Source organism: Camellia sinensis, chromosome 4, assembly GCF_055761805.1.
Source record: "Camellia sinensis isolate YWXY chromosome 4, ASM5576180v1, whole genome shotgun sequence".
Lineage (NCBI taxonomy): Eukaryota > Viridiplantae > Streptophyta > Magnoliopsida > Ericales > Theaceae > Camellia > Camellia sinensis.
The window spans coordinates 160,695,860-160,711,354 of NC_138964.1; the positions used below are offsets into that span (position 1 = coordinate 160,695,860).

At 37.9% G+C, this 15,495-nt stretch overlaps 1 protein-coding gene and 1 pseudogene across 3 annotated transcripts; one reads left to right on the forward strand and one right to left on the reverse strand.

The window, feature by feature from the left end:
• The first annotated feature begins 1,527 nt into the window (after positions 1 to 1,527).
• MSH2 (MUTS homolog 2) lies at positions 1,528 to 14,682 on the forward strand. Of its 2 annotated transcripts, XR_014327754.1 has the most exons (14): positions 1,560 to 1,878; positions 1,969 to 2,018; positions 2,150 to 2,182; positions 6,830 to 7,903; positions 8,214 to 8,768; positions 8,845 to 8,955; positions 9,074 to 9,163; positions 9,268 to 9,339; positions 10,112 to 10,222; positions 12,067 to 12,193; positions 12,772 to 12,971; positions 13,816 to 13,968; positions 14,098 to 14,360; positions 14,465 to 14,682. XR_014327754.1 is itself a non-coding variant. In XM_082866721.1 (13 exons), the coding sequence occupies exons 1-13, from the start codon at positions 1,830 to 1,832 to the stop codon at positions 14,296 to 14,298; spliced, it is 2,826 nt and encodes a 941-aa protein (XP_082722847.1). In that variant the 5' UTR covers positions 1,528 to 1,829; the 3' UTR covers positions 14,299 to 14,682. The 2 variants fall into 2 exon arrangements, 1 of the variants encoding a protein (XP_082722847.1); XM_082866721.1 differs by having other exon boundaries at positions 1,528 to 1,878; positions 14,098 to 14,682.
• On the reverse strand, positions 4,971 to 6,403 carry LOC145789632 (xyloglucan endotransglucosylase protein 1 pseudogene; annotated as a pseudogene). The gene has a single exon (XR_014327755.1). The product of XR_014327755.1 is annotated as a xyloglucan endotransglucosylase protein 1 pseudogene (transcript).
• Positions 14,683 to 15,495: the final 813 nt, after the last annotated feature.

Consider the following 15,495-nt stretch of genomic DNA (forward strand, 5'->3'; position numbering starts at 1 on the left):
GGCCATTGTCCAACTTTGTGTTTGCAGAGAGAGAGAGAGAGATAGAGTTTTGAGTTACTGAGTGTGTGTTTGCTGGGGTTCATAACTTGACATGGTATTGGTGTCTAGTACTGGGTTTGTTTGGGGTGAGGATAAGATAGTAGATTTCCAATCTCAACGCTTTATGGTGGAGGCGAGGGACGGCGAAGGAGAGATAGCTCTGGAATAGAGTTGCAATACCTCTGTTTTACCACTGTTTTACATTTGCTTCGCACTGGATTTCGTGCGTAAAACACACGCACTGTATATATATCTATCATTCATCTTCCCTGCTTGGGTGCCCCGTGTTTTTTTTAGGTCTCCCACGGTATTCCTAAGTTTTTTGGACCCAGGACTAATGCGCGAGGAAGCTGCCAGGCGCATATGCAGGGTCCTCTCCCAAGGGAGTTTGCTGCATCCACAAAGACTCAAACTCGAGATCTTTGCTTAAGCAACCCAAGTCCCTTTTCCACTTGGACCAACCCCCATTAGTGGGCGCCCCACGTTTAGAGCTACCTTTAGAGCCTCCAGGAATTGGGATCCTCTCCTTGCACTTCCTCTTTGCAGGGCCTGAAGGCCCACTTTTAGGCCCACTTTTGATAATATAAATCGTTCATATTTTAAGATTTATTTAGTATATCATACCTGTAAAAAATCAAGTTGATCGGATATCAGAAAGCATGTGTTCAAAAAACTGTTTATTAAATTTTTTTTAAAAATAGTTTTTAGTTCGATTTTTCGAACACATGCTTTCTGATATCCGATCAACTTGATTTTTTACAGGTATGATGTACTGAATAAATCTTAAAATATGAACGGTTCAGATTATCAAAATTTGGGCCTAAAAGTGGACCCGAAGGCCTTGCAATGAAGGAGTGCAAGGGGAGGATCCGTGCTCATAAATTAGAGGTCTGAATCGGGACCGTTTCTTTTTTTTCTTTTTTAAAAATAGTTTGTGTGACAATGGTAAGAGTAGCTCCAACGGTTCACCTAATTTTTCACCAATTCTGAGTAAAAAAATGACCATTTTCTCAATCTGATACAGAATGTTCCAATGGTTGATTTTCATCAAATTTGCTCCAAGGACAACCGGTTGGTCGACCAGTAAGGCAAAATTTTTATTTTTATTTTTTTGAATTATTTGAACCTGCCTATTTGAACTGTTTGAACATTTTAGAAGTCGACCGGTCGGTCGACCGGTAAGGCAAAAATATATATATATATATATATATATATTTGAATTATTTGAACCTACCCATTTGAACTGTTTGATCCTTTTAGTGGTCGACCGGTTGGTCAACCGGCCAGACAACCGGCAGGTTGACCGGTTTCTCTCCTCCAACGGTCATAAACAGTAATTTGCTGAAATCTGTATCATGTTCTCAGTTTGATGATTTTTTTGTTCAATTCTCAATTTGATATCAATTTGATGAAACCGTTAGAGTTTTAAAAAGTATTTTTTTCACCAAATTTCAAATTTAATACCTGATCTGGTGAACCATTGGAGGTAATCTAACGAAGCAAAAGTTTCTAACAGGAGCGTGCACACACGCGGCCCCTTCCCCTCCCACCCAGACCCGAACCCCGCCATTTTCTTTCCCGCCAATTGCCAATCACCAAAGCCCTAATATATATGTATATATACAGCTAAAAAGTATATATATATATATATACACCTAAAAAGTATATGCTTTTGATTAGCAGAAAGTGTAAGCATTTTATGCTGAGATTTAAAGTAGACTTGAATCGCCATTCTTCGCGTAATAAACCCTAGAATTTCTGTGTCTATCTCATTGCTTGTTGCTGTTAAAATGGATGATAATTTGCAGGAACAGAACAAGCTTCCTGAGCTCAAACTCGGTATGTTTGCGTTTTTTTTATTGCTGAAAATGTAACGATTCAATTTGGGTTTTCTTTAATTTTTGTGGGTATTTGTTGTTTTTGTGATAGATGCTAAGCAAGCGCAAGGGTTCCTCTCATTCTTCAAAACCCTACCCCGTGTAAGAAAACCCTTCTTTTATACTTTGCATTTCTTTGACTCTCTCTCTCTCTCTCTCTCTCTCTCTCTCTCTGAGTGGAAATGTTTGAAAAATCTCACAACCCTAATCTGATTGTGGTGCTCTGTTTTCAGGACCCTAGGGCTGTTCGATTCTTTGATCGCCGGGTTAGCGCGCGCGCTCTCTCTCTCTCTCTCTCTCTCTGTCTATATATATATATATAATAGTTATGTTATGACTGAATGTAAACTAGCAGTTTGAATGTAATATGATGTTAAGGTTTAGTGTATGTTTTTCCCAAAATAAGTGAAATTTAGATCAGAAAGTTTTGCACCAATTTAATCATTGTACTTTGAGAACTGGGTTTTTAATATTTTTGAGTGGGTTTTAGTTTTATTAATTGATTGTCAATGATGGTGGTTTTCACCGTTGCAAATTTTCCTGTAATTATAGACATTGCAAATATAAATAGAGGTTGTCACTTCTTTTTCATTTATGTCTATTATCTCATATTGCATTTCCAAAATTTCATGCTATTGAGAAAAAAGTAATTTAGATTATGTTTCCTGCTGTTTCTCATTGGTAACAAGCTGGTGTGTTGACTTTCTATACTCTTGCACACACAACTTTTAGATGACACCTCTCTATTATGTATCATTTCTTTACTGTCATGTTGATTTCTATTTCATTTTTTAGGTTATTATTTCGGAAATATTTTAACTCAATTTATTCTTTATACTTTTCCTGGGTTTATAATTTTATCGCAATCTATTCTTTATACTTTTCCTGGGTTTATAACTTATATATTGTAAAAATAAATTGATAGAGAGAGAATAAATTGTATGTATTATGATTGATTTTTATTGATAACTGATATGCTAATTTCTATTACAATGATTCATGATTCCTATATATAGAAGAGGGTGAGTGTGTAGTAGGTAAGGAGTAGGTGAAGTGGAGGTGGTAGTGGTGTAGTGGGTTAGGTTTAGTGGAGTAGGTGAGGTGGTAGTGGTGTAGTGGGTTAGGTTTAGTGGAGTAGGTTTAAGTGGGTGAAGTAGGTGGAGAGTAGGTGGATTTTAACAGTCCCCCGCAAACTCAAGGGGGATAGGAACTAACCAACTTGAGTTTGGAGAGAGTAACAAAACAAGAAAATACATAAAAAGAGGATAGGAGACACTGTATGGTCGTGTCAGACCATTGGTGAAGACACTGGATGGTGGTGTCATAACGTTGTAGAGGACACTGTATGGGGGTGTCATAACGTTGTAGAGGACACTGTATGGTGGTGTCATAACGTTGTAGAGGACACTGTATGGGGGTGTCATAACGTTGTAGAGGACACTGTATGGTGATGTCATAACGGTGTAGAGGACACTGGATGGTGGTGTCAGACCGATGTAGAAGACAGTTTATGGGGTCATGTCGGACCGTTGTAGTAAACAATGTTGTGACAGTTGTTGTGACAGTTTACGGAGTCTTGCTGGACCCTTGTAGAAACTAACCGGAATCAATGTCGGGACAGTTTACAGAGTCTTGTCGGACCCTTGTAGAAACTAACCGGAATCAATGTCGGGACAGTTTACAAAGTCTTGTCGGACCCATGAAGGAGCTAACCGGAATCAATGTCGGGACAGTTTACAGAGTCTTGTCGGACCCTTGTAGAAACTAATCGGAATCAATGTCGGGACAGTTTACAGAGTCTTGTCGGACCCTTGTAGAAATTAACCGGAATCTATGTCGGGACAGTTTACAGAGTCTTGTCGGACCCCTAAAAAGTCGCACCCTCAAAAGGTGTGCCCAATCGGTCAAAAAAGGCGTGCCATCAAAAGGCGTGCCCAATTCATCAAAAGGCGTGCCATCAAAAGGCGTGTCCAGGTTGGCGTCGAGCGCCGAGCGGCGCATGATGCGCGTGGCTGCCTTGGCTATTTAACCAAGGTTGATGCTGAGGCTGAGGCAGACAAAAAACTTCTGAAAATCCTCTGAAAAAAAACTCTTCCTTTGCTGAGAGAGAAACTCTGTAATACTCTGTAACCAACCCGTCTCTGAAACACTCAGCAACATGGCCTCTTCTTCCCGTCCAGCTACCCAGAACCTGGCCTCCTCTTCCCGTGGTCTGCTCACGCTCTTTCCAGAACTGAACGAGTCCACAAGAGAAATAACTGGTGCGGTGGCCAGTGAACCTCAACCAAACACCTCTGGTTTTGCTCCGTTGAACTTTTCGATGCGGTCGGTGGAGCAAAAAATGGCGGTGCAAACTGATATTGAGGCCAATCAGTATACTCTGAAGTCATGTGTGGAAACCATGACTGCGGTCACAAACTTGTCGCATCGGCTGCAGAGCAGGACAAATGAGGTGCAACAGTTAAACTCCCAGCTGGCTCTGCTCCAACGCATGTATAAGGATGCGTGAGCAGAGATAAGTGTGCTAAAGACAGAAAACAAGGAGCTGAAGCGGAAGGCCACCGTGATGTTTCGATTTGGAGGTCCGCCATATGCTGTAGTGGAGGAGCAGGGTGGAGTGATCGTGCCCAGTGGAGTGGGAAACATAGAGGCAACACCATCAAGGGCCGCCCAGGACGGAGGCAAGAAGAAGAGACCGGCGGCAGAGTAGAGAAGAAAAATCCCGCCTGTGGATGTGGTTGTTTTGTTTTTTTTTTGTTGTTGTTGTTGTTTTTTTTTTTTTTTTTTTTTTTTTTTTTGGTGTAAAATTCTGATCGGGGTTGATCCCCGGCATGAAGAAATGACAAGTTTGTGGAATGTTTTTTTTTTTTTTTTTTTTTTTTTTGGTGGTGTTATTTTGTGTTGTTGTTTTGTTTAATAATAAAAATAAAATAAAATAAAAAATAGATAAAAAAATATTTTTGGATGTTTCAAAATAAAGTTGGGGGTAGTGCCTCTGCAAAAGATATATTATTATAGAGTGGGTATTTGAAAGAGATTAAAAGTGATTTGGAGAAAATAAATAAAAAATAAGTGATTTTGAAATCAAACGGAGGAGAGAGAGGGGACAAGCCCATGTGATAAGGTGGAGAGAGAGGGTCTTGGGTTTATTAAAAAAAAGAATGTGGGTTTGAAAGTGGAAATATGAGAGAGAGAGAGAGAGATTCGGAGATGAGGCTGTATGTGGTGGTTTGTCCTGCGGCACCACTGATCGATGTCAATGTCGATGTCAGTCCAGCAGTAGTTGGAAATCATGAAATTCTTTTGAACCCATCTTAATCGCCTTCGACTGTATGCATCAAGTTCCTGGTTCTGCCATGTCCTGCCTGAGACCGAAGAAGTGCATGAACCAGTACAGGTTTGGACATTGAAGCCGCGGTAGTATGCTGTGAATGGTGCTTTTGTCCAGTCAGCTTTCACTAGCCCGCCTCTCGTGGCCCAGTCATCAGCATTCCAGAGGCTAGAGTAGATCTTCATGGGTTGGTTTTTAGGGAAAGGGACACCAATTGATTCACCATTCTTGAATACCCTTATGGAAGTGTTATCCACCAAGAAAATGATTTGCTGGGAGGTCCAGACAATGGAGTAGGTGTGAAAATTTCTGGTAGGGTCAAACCAGAGATAGAACTGTTGCTCTCTATTTCCTTTCCCTTGAGTGAACACATTAGTATGAACAATGTAAGGGTCACCACTAAGGTTTCCCAAAAACTCAAAGTCAATCTCATCATGTGTTGGCCCTTGAGAAGACAAGTAGTAGGCAGTAACAGTGCCAGCAGAGTTGCCTGCAACAAGTTTGAGCTGCATATCAATTCTCCCAAACAGATACTCTTTCTTTGATATAAATCCAGAGCCAGAGGTCTTGTCTAGAGACAGAGACAGAAGCTGACCTCCACTGAATATCTTTGCCCTTTGATCACCTCATGTTAGACTACCCAACAAGAGTTTAAATGGAAAGACCATTTTAGAAGGTAAGAGAGAGAACAAGAGAGATTTTTGAATTGAGTAAAGGTGGTTCTGGTGGTGGTGCGGCCTCATACGCCTGTTTCCGCCGCCGTTGATGGCGAAGAACTCGAAGCTATGTGTAGAAAATTCCAGCGGGCAGCGAAGGCAAAGTTGTCGGCCGGCTGCCCGCCGGTGAGAAAGAAATACAGGCCTAAATCTTATAGTTCTGATACCATGTAAAAATAAATTGATAGAGAGAGAATAAATTGTATGTATTATGATTGATTTTTATTGATAACTGATATGTTAATTTCTATTACAATGATTTATGATTCCTATATATAGAAGAGGGTGAGTGTGCAGTAGGTAAGGAGTAGGTGAAGTGGAGGTGGTAGTGGTGTAGTGGGTTAGGTTTAGTGGAGTAGGTGAGGTGGTAGTGGTGTAGTGGGTTAGGTTTAGTGGAGTAGGTTTAAGTGGGTGAAGTAGGTGGAGAGTAGGTGGATTTTAACATATATTCTACTTTTTTCAAACATTATGTCCCCATGCTTAAGTGTTACATCATGAAAAAGGTTGTGTTTTTTTCTTATAACTTGTATTTTTAACATTTCTGGTCTCTTCCGTCTCTGATTCACTGTTCTACTCTTTTATATAGATAGTAGTAAGTATGAAATGCATTTACAGCCCAATATCTTGTGTTTGTTACTTGTCAAAGTAAGTTTTCTTTCTTGGTGATCTGCTTATCCCTTTCTAGTATTTAACAATCTCTAATGTGCTTATCCTGTTCAAGAATTAAAGAAATTTTGCTTTCATAAACTCATAAACATTATTTGGTTATGTATTTCGTATGGTTTCCTATTTGTCATGATACATATAAATGAATGCAGAAATTATTTGTTGCCCTTTTTTTAAAAAAAAAATGTGCATTCAAACAGGATTATTACACCGCTCATAGTGAGAATGCAACTTTCATTGCAAAGACATATTACCATACTACTACTGCTTTACGACAGCTGGGTACTGGGTCTGATGCTATTTCTAGTGTTAGCATAAGTAAAAACATGTTTGAGACCATTGCCCGTGATCTTCTCTTGGAGAGAACAGACCATACTCTTGAGCTGTATGAAGGGAGTGGATCGAATTGGAGACTAGTGAAAAGTGGAAGCCCTGGAAATCTAGGCAGTTTTGAAGAAATTTTGTTTGCCAACAATGACATGCAAGATTCTCCTGTGATTGTTTCCCTCACTCCAAATTTTCGTGAAAATGGGTGCACTATTGGGATGGGCTATGTTGATCTTACAAAGAGAGTGCTTGGATTGGCTGAATTTCTTGATGACAGCCACTTTACAAATGTGGAGTCTGCTTTAATTGCTCTTGGTTGCAAGGAATGCCTTTTGCCTGTGGACAGTGCTAAATCCTCAGAATGTAAACCTTTACACGATGCATTGTCAAGATGTGGCATGATGGTAACAGAGAGAAAGAAAACTGAGTTTAAAGGAAGGGATTTGGTGCAGGATCTTGGTAGGCTTGTCAAAGGTTCTATAGAACCAGTTAGAGATTTTGTATCTGGGTTTGAATTTGCTCCTGGGGCATTGGGTTCATTGCTATCTTATGCAGAACTACTTGCTGATGAGAGCAATTATGGAAGTTATAGTATTCGACAGTACAATCTTGACAGCTACATGAGATTAGATTCTGCTGCCATGAGGGCTCTAAATGTTATGGAGAGCAAAACTGATGCTAACAAAAATTTTAGTTTGTTTGGACTCCTGAATAGAACCTGTACTGCTGGGATGGGTAAAAGATTGCTGCACATGTGGCTAAAACAGCCTTTATTAGATGTGAATGAAATCAACTCCAGGCTAGATTTGGTACAAGCATTTGTGGAGGATACTGCTCTTCGCCAGGATTTGAGGCAGCATTTAAAAAGAATTTCTGATATGGAGCGATTGATGCGCTATCTTGAGAAGAGGAGAGCTGTCTTACAGCATATTGTAAAGCTTTATCAGGTATTTTATCGTCATTGTATCGCAAGGCTCAATAGCTTTAATTACCTATAGTATGTTTTTGGTTGCCAAAATACCTTTGTTATTCATATTTTGTCACTCAGTCATATTACGTTTTTTTCAAATAGTTCATTCTAAACGTGATTGTGATCAAGTGTACTTGCAGTTGGATTGAGAATGCATCATGTCTCTGTGTTAAGTAGGTTAAATAAAAGTATAAAAGTAGATGGTTATTGGTAATAAACCTCCTGACAAATATTTCTTAGTGAAAATGGGTGATTTACCTATTTCATGTCTCTTATTTTGCATGCAGTCCAGCATTAGACTTCCATACATTAAAAGTGCCTTGGAAAGGTATGATGGGCAATTTTCATCACTAATTAAGCAAAGGTATCTGGATCCCTTGGAATTTTTGACTGATGATGACCACTTGAATAAGTTCATTGGCCTTGTGGAAGCTTCTGTAGACCTTGATCAACTTGATAATGGGGAATACATGATTTCTTCCAGTTATGACCCAAAATTATCTGAACTCAGGGATGAGCAAGAATCATTGGAACAGAAAATACACAATTTGCATAAACAAACTGCTAATGACCTTGACTTGGCAGTAGATAAGGCTCTAAAGTTAGACAAGGGCACACAATTTGGACATGTCTTTAGAATTACAAAGAAGGAAGAGCCAAAAGTAAGGAAAAAGCTCAATACCCAATTCATTGTTCTTGAAACTCGAAAGGATGGGGTGAAGTTTACAAATACAAGGCTTAAGAAGCTAGGGGATCAGTACCAGAAGATACTTGATGAGTATAAGAGTTGTCAAAAAGAGTTGGTTGCCCGAGTAGTTCAAACTGCTGCAACTTTCTCTGAGGTAGTTATATTTCAAAATACAGTTTTACACTTCATCTGGCTATTGTTCTAAACTAATTGGAGTTTTGGTTGTGCAGGTCTTTGAGTCATTAGCTGTGTTGCTTTCTGAATTGGATGTCTTACTTAGTTTTGCTGATCTGGCTGTTAGTTGCCCCACTCCCTACACACGACCGGACATCACCACTTCGGTAATGATTTGCAAATTATTTGCGTCCTTTGTTCTTTTCCAACAATATTGATGCTCTATTTTGTTAGAAAGGGTGGTCTTGTTATGTAGGTATGCTAATTGTATTGTGGCCATAACAGGATGTGGGAGATATTGTATTAGAAGGAAGTAGACATCCTTGTGTCGAGGCACAAGATTGGGTGAATTTTATACCAAATGATTGTAAACTAGTGAGTTTTTATGCAATTTAAGAGATGGTTACTTTATCTTACTTTTTTTTGTCTTTTATATAAAGTGGCTCATTAGTTACTCATTTTGATTTTTGTCACACCAGGTCAGGGGAAAAAGTTGGTTCCAGATTATCACAGGTCCTAACATGGGTGGAAAATCCACATTTATCAGACAGGTATTATGTTTCTCTTTTGCTGGAACTCTGCTTTCTCTATCCATCCCTCGCAAGTTAAATAGTGGACTTTTCGTTTTTCCAATATAGACAACTAGCGTAGTCAGTACTGTTTGCAGTGTACCATGTATCTTGAGCACCATTTCAACTAGTAACACCTATGTTGCAGATGATTCTGTTTTGAGGTTAGCATACTGGATATCCATGCCAGACACCAAACCAATCTCATTGTCCTTGTTATACAATATACAGGATACATAGACTTTGTCAATATTATGTTTGGTTTCAGTTTTTTTAATTTAGTTTTTTGAAAATTGAGTTTTTTGTTTTTTGTATTTTTTTTGTTTTTAGTGAATCTTTTTTAAAATTTTAAGCAATTTTTTTTTTTTTACTTTTTTAGATGCACCTTACTTAGATGTATTGAAATAGTAAAATATTTGTCAACAAATATTTTAAAAAATTAATAAATGTACAAAAATACAAAAAATGTGCTGAATTTTCATAAATTTTTTTTTGTATTTTTTGGTATTTAGTGTATTTTTTAAAGATTTTTTTCACAAATATTATACTTTTTAAGTGTATTTATGTTAGGTGTGTCTAAAAATTAAAAAAATTGTTTAAAATTTTAAAAAAATTCGTTGAAAACATTAAAATACAAAAAATAAAAAAGTAGAATTTTCTAAATTTTTTTTTTTTTTCTGAAAACCAGAACCTAGTTTTTTTTTTTTTTTTGATTAGTTACCAGTTTGATATGTCTTTCTATTTTTTCATGTAGGTTGGTGTGAACATCCTGATGGCACAAGTTGGTTCTTTTGTTCCTTGTGACAAAGCTATCATTTCTGTTCGTGATTGCATCTTTGCTCGTGTAGGTGCTGGGGACTGCCAGGTGAGACTTAATGGTGTGCTTGTTGGAATTGTAGAACACTGAACATATCAACCCACTCACACACTGGGGAAACTACTATTGTTGGCAACAATTGGTTAGAGGGTGAGTTGCATTGGTTTGATTATGCTATCCATGGCTCATTTCATGCCAAAATGTTTATTCTTGTTCAGTGACATTGAATTTACCCTTCTTTCCTATCTTTAATGAGCATGTGCTACTCTCCTTGAAACAATCTTGGCTTTTCCTTATGAAAAACTTTCATGAGTTGCAGCCTTACACTTTATACAAATTTTCCTTGTCCAAAATTGAAAGAATAAGCCTCATCATGTTTATATTAGCACTCTTATTTCAATAATTTCTTATCCAAATTCAAATAGAAGCTCTCTCTCTCTCTCTCTCTCTCTCTCTCTCTCTCCATATATATATATGTTGGCCTGGGTTTGGGCTAGCATCCTGCCATGGCAGAGGTCCGGGTTGAGGTCGAGTCACAATCGACTTGTGGCACTTGGCGCTGTACCCTTTAAAGAAATAAAGTTGTAGCTTCACCACTACTTATGGGTTTTGGTGAGGTATTAGAGCGAGATCTCAAGTTTGATTCCCTTAGATGGCATGTTGCTTGCGGGCAGGTGCTAGGGGGTGGGGGATTGTTGGCCTAGGTTTAGGCCAGCATCCTGTCGTGGCGGAGTTCTGGGTTGAGGTTGAGTCGCAGTCAACTTGCGGCATTTGGCGTTGTACCCTTTAAAGAAATAAAGTTGCACCTTCACCACTACTTATGGGTTTTGTTGAGGTATTAGAGCGAGGTCTCAAGTTTGATTCCCCTAGATGGCATGTTGCTTGCGGGCAGGTGCTAGGGGGTGGGGGTGGGGGTGGGGGACTGTTGGCCTAGGTTTGGGCCAGCATCCTGTGGTGGCGGAGGTCTGGGTTGAGGTTGAGTCGTACTTAACTTGTGACACTTGGCGCTGCACCCTTTAAAGAAATAAAGTTGCACCTTCACCACTATCTATGGGTTTTGGTGAGATGGTAAGCGCTTGATCCTACAATATATATATATATATATATATGCAAATAAATGAATTACTCTTCTTGTAGTTAGATTGACGACAATTGTTTAGTTTTCAGATCCTAACTTAAAGAATAAGTTTATTAAGGGCCAATGAAGTGATCCAAGTTCTATCCATTTACCAACAGATCAGTTGTATTCCTCTGTGTTAAGCTTGTGAGCAAGTGTAGGCCATGTTTAATGAACAGCTCCATTTCTATGATAGTATTATGTTTGTGAAAAATTAGAGATATTTTTTTGCGACTTAATTGCCATTCAATCTGTTTGTTTTTGCTCTATGTAATTTCCCTGATATGTATTACTGAATTTCGAGTCAGCATGTTTTAAAATATGTATGTGTTGACCTATAGTACCGAAAGATGAAGCAATATGTTGATCACATAAACGTCCTTAATAGATAGACTGATTACCAGTGATTGGTGGTTTAGGAGATTGCCATATTACCTTGACTAAAGGTTGTGGCCAAGAATGATGGCCAGTTTTACTGCTCCTAGAGTTGTGGTGCAGGTTTGAGTTGTGAGAATGAATCTCTCCACAAAAATAATAATAATAATAAAAAATAAAAAGCGGCGGCAACACTGCTTACAAATTACCTCTCCAGACCCTTGTGCACTGGGTATAACCTTTTTTTTGGGGACGACCATATTATCTTGATCATCTATTATACCACTGGTTTATGCATTTCTATCATCCCAGAGGTGTATCCTGGGCTGCAAGATAAGGAGAATGTAATGAATTATTGTAATTTGACTCTCATTACGTGCTCTCGCTCTCTCTCAAACAGCTACGTGGGGTTTCTACCTTCATGCAAGAAATGCTGGAGACTGCTGCAATTCTGAAAGGAGCTACTGACAAGTCACTAATAATCATTGATGAGTTGGGCCGGGGAACATCAACATATGATGGATTCGGTTAGTTTCATACCTGAATCTTTTCATTAGTTATACTTATCCTCTATGAATATATAGAATGTACCCCTACCCACCCACACTCTTCCTAGATGGATTACTATTTGAGTCATTGTTTCAAGAATAATGTTGGGTACCTCATTTCCTCTACTTTTTGCTTTCTTGCACTTCATTTTGTAGAGTGCAATGGGCAGAAAGTGGAGTGCAAGGCAATGAAATAAACAGAGGAAATTCACATTTGAACTCATAGAAAATCAACAATTAACGTGATATTGGGTGTGGACTGGGACATTGGGTTTTGCAAACAGGGGAGGGCAATATACCAGATAAATGCATTACATGTCTGGCTTGGATCAAATTTTGAGAGAGGAGAAAAGCCCCCCCCGGACTGCAATTATATTACTATAATATGCCCTAGCCTTGGTCTGATCAAGAATTTTGTAATATGATTATATCCTTCATGCATATGTGCGTGTGTTCATAGACATACACACCTGAGGTTTCGTTATGTCTGTCACTTGTGTGTTCATAGATAAAACATAGAGAGATTTGGTCACATTATATTGTGATCTGAATATCAGGTTTGGCTTGGGCCATCTGCGAGCACCTTGTTGAAGTCATTAAAGCACCTACTTTGTTTGCAACCCATTTTCATGAACTCACTGCATTAGCTCATGAAAATGCCGACCATGAGACTTCAAAGAAAATTGTTGGTGTGGCAAATTATCATGTCAGTGCACACATTGACTCATCAAGTCACAAGCTGACTATGCTTTACAAGGTATGTACAGCCTCCCAAAAAATATACTGTTTTTGTTTTCTGTTTGTTCTTGCTATCATTCACATAGTATATCAAAAAAGTCATTCATGTCCACTTTCCCACTTTATTCCAAACCATATTTATACGTTTTAATGAAAGACAAACAGCCAAAGATTCATGAATAAGAATTTTTATATAAGATGTGGAAGAAGTGAAAGAGGATAGTGTACTTGCTCTGTGTGAAGTTTATGTTCTGCTTTTCATTTCTGACAAAATTCGTACTAACTTGAACAAAATTTGTTAAACTATATTAAATTAGTTTAGAACAGTCTAACATGAACCACTGCCGTAATTTTCTTTGGATCGTCATTTGCATTGCCAATGTTCTATATTAGAGGCTAACAACTAAAATTATTCTGAGTCTTAAATTTGGCTTCATTTATTAGCATGGGCAAGTGTCTACATATTAGGCAAATTGTGGTATTATCTTCAGAACTTACCTTTTCAAATAAATAAGATTTGAATAATTTTTTGTTTGGGAATTAGACTTTTTGGTTGTGGTTTTGTTGTGTTTTATGCATCCATCTTGCGGAATACATATAGAACTTGTTTGATGAACTGTTTCTGCAAACTGTATTGAATTTTTTTGAAAACATCCCATTTTTTAGGAGACACTGTAAAGTTTTGAATTTTCGAAACTTGTTTTGCACAAAAATGAAGATGATTTGTTTTTTCAAACTTTCATTTGTTTTGTATACGAAAACACGAAAACAAAACACAAAGGGGAAAAAAAAATTGTCTTATTATTTTTGTAATTGTTTAAAGATGTGTGCACTCACCCTCTTATGTTGATCTTATTTTCTAGGTTGAGCCAGGCGCTTGTGATCAAAGTTTTGGTATTCACGTTGCTGAATTTGCGAACTTTCCTGAAAGTGTGGTCAGCCTTGCTAGAGAAAAGGCTGCAGAGTTGGAAGATTTCTCACCTATCACTATCATTGCAAATGATACTAAACAAGATGTATGTTCCCTTACGTGGGCTATGGATAACTTTGTGCTTCTCATTGGGTTTCAGATTATATAGATTTATTCATCTATGGTCATGAGCTCTAAGAATATATTTTTTGATTATGCTACAAATAATTTGCAGGTGGGATCTAAACGGAAGAGAGAGTGTGACCCTGACGATATGTCTAGAGGTGCTGCCCGGGCTCGTCAATTCTTGAAGGAATTCTCTGAATTGCCACTAGACAAGATGAACGTGAAGGAGGCTTTGGATCAAGTACATAAATTGAAGTACGACATGGAGAAGGATGCTGTGAACTCTCTCTGGCTTCAGCAATTTCTCTAGTTTGTCCAAAAAATGTTATGTTTGTCCTAAAAATGTGAGGCAATGGCTACCTGCAATCACGGGTCTGACTCTTGCTAAATTTATCCTCTTTTGCATCTTCTGAGTGTAAGTCTTCAGTGCAACCGCATGGGCCGTGGCTTTAGCTCATCTGTTTCTTTCTTTGCAGAGAATTGGTGATCTTGGGATGCTTTTTGGATAGGTTATCACTGAGTCTGAAATGAGAAAGCCGAGGCAATTTTCTCAGTCTTGCACAGTAATGGGTGGTTTGTGTATGTATAGCTTCTTAAATGTTATGTCGTTTGTTAATGGCTAATGTGGTTTCTCACTGGTATAATAGTGAGTTTTTTGGTTTAATGTCAATGTGGTGATATTATTTCCTTGAAAGAAGTTGTCTGACACTAATGGGCTAGAGAAATGATATTGTGATCGAAGACTTGAGCAATGCCATCTTATCAAATGCCATGGCAATGACGTCCAATTGAGGACCATAATTGATGTCATTTAATGGACGATAGTGAGACAAATATGGGTGTGTTTGGATCTATGCATTGGGGGTAAATGTGGTGATGGGTTATGGTGGTGGAGATGGAATAGGCTGTGGAGGTAAGGGAGAGAGGTAGAAGGCCTGTGATGGTTTAGGAAGGTGGTGATGCTGGTACTGGCCTGTGAGGGGTTGGCTAATGGTATTGGTGCTGGTGCTGGTGTTGGGTGTGGGTTACGAAGGAACACATCTTGATTTACATTTTTTAAAAGTGAGGTTGAGGATGTTTGATGAAATTTATGTATTATATAAGAAAAATAGGATTTTTAACTCACAAATATTGTGGGAGTTTTAATATTTTAATTTTAATTTTTTGATTAAAAAAAAAACTCAGCATTTATTGATTTTTTTCAACTTACAAGTCTTTTTGATTTCTTCCATACCTATTGTTATACTTTTTTCAACTTTTTTTTATACATTATGATTAGTAATGGAATTGTTAAATTATTTTTATAAAAAAATTTAAAAAAGTAATTTGTATATTAAAAAAATATCTAAAACAAATAAAAATTCTTATTAAGGTCAAGTTTGGCTACTATAAAATAATCTATCCTTTGTTCATCACATCACTTCTCTACTTTTCTATACATCTTTTTATAAAAAGGTAAAAAGTACACTTATTTAGGTCATTCTAAACAATCCCTAAATCTATCTAT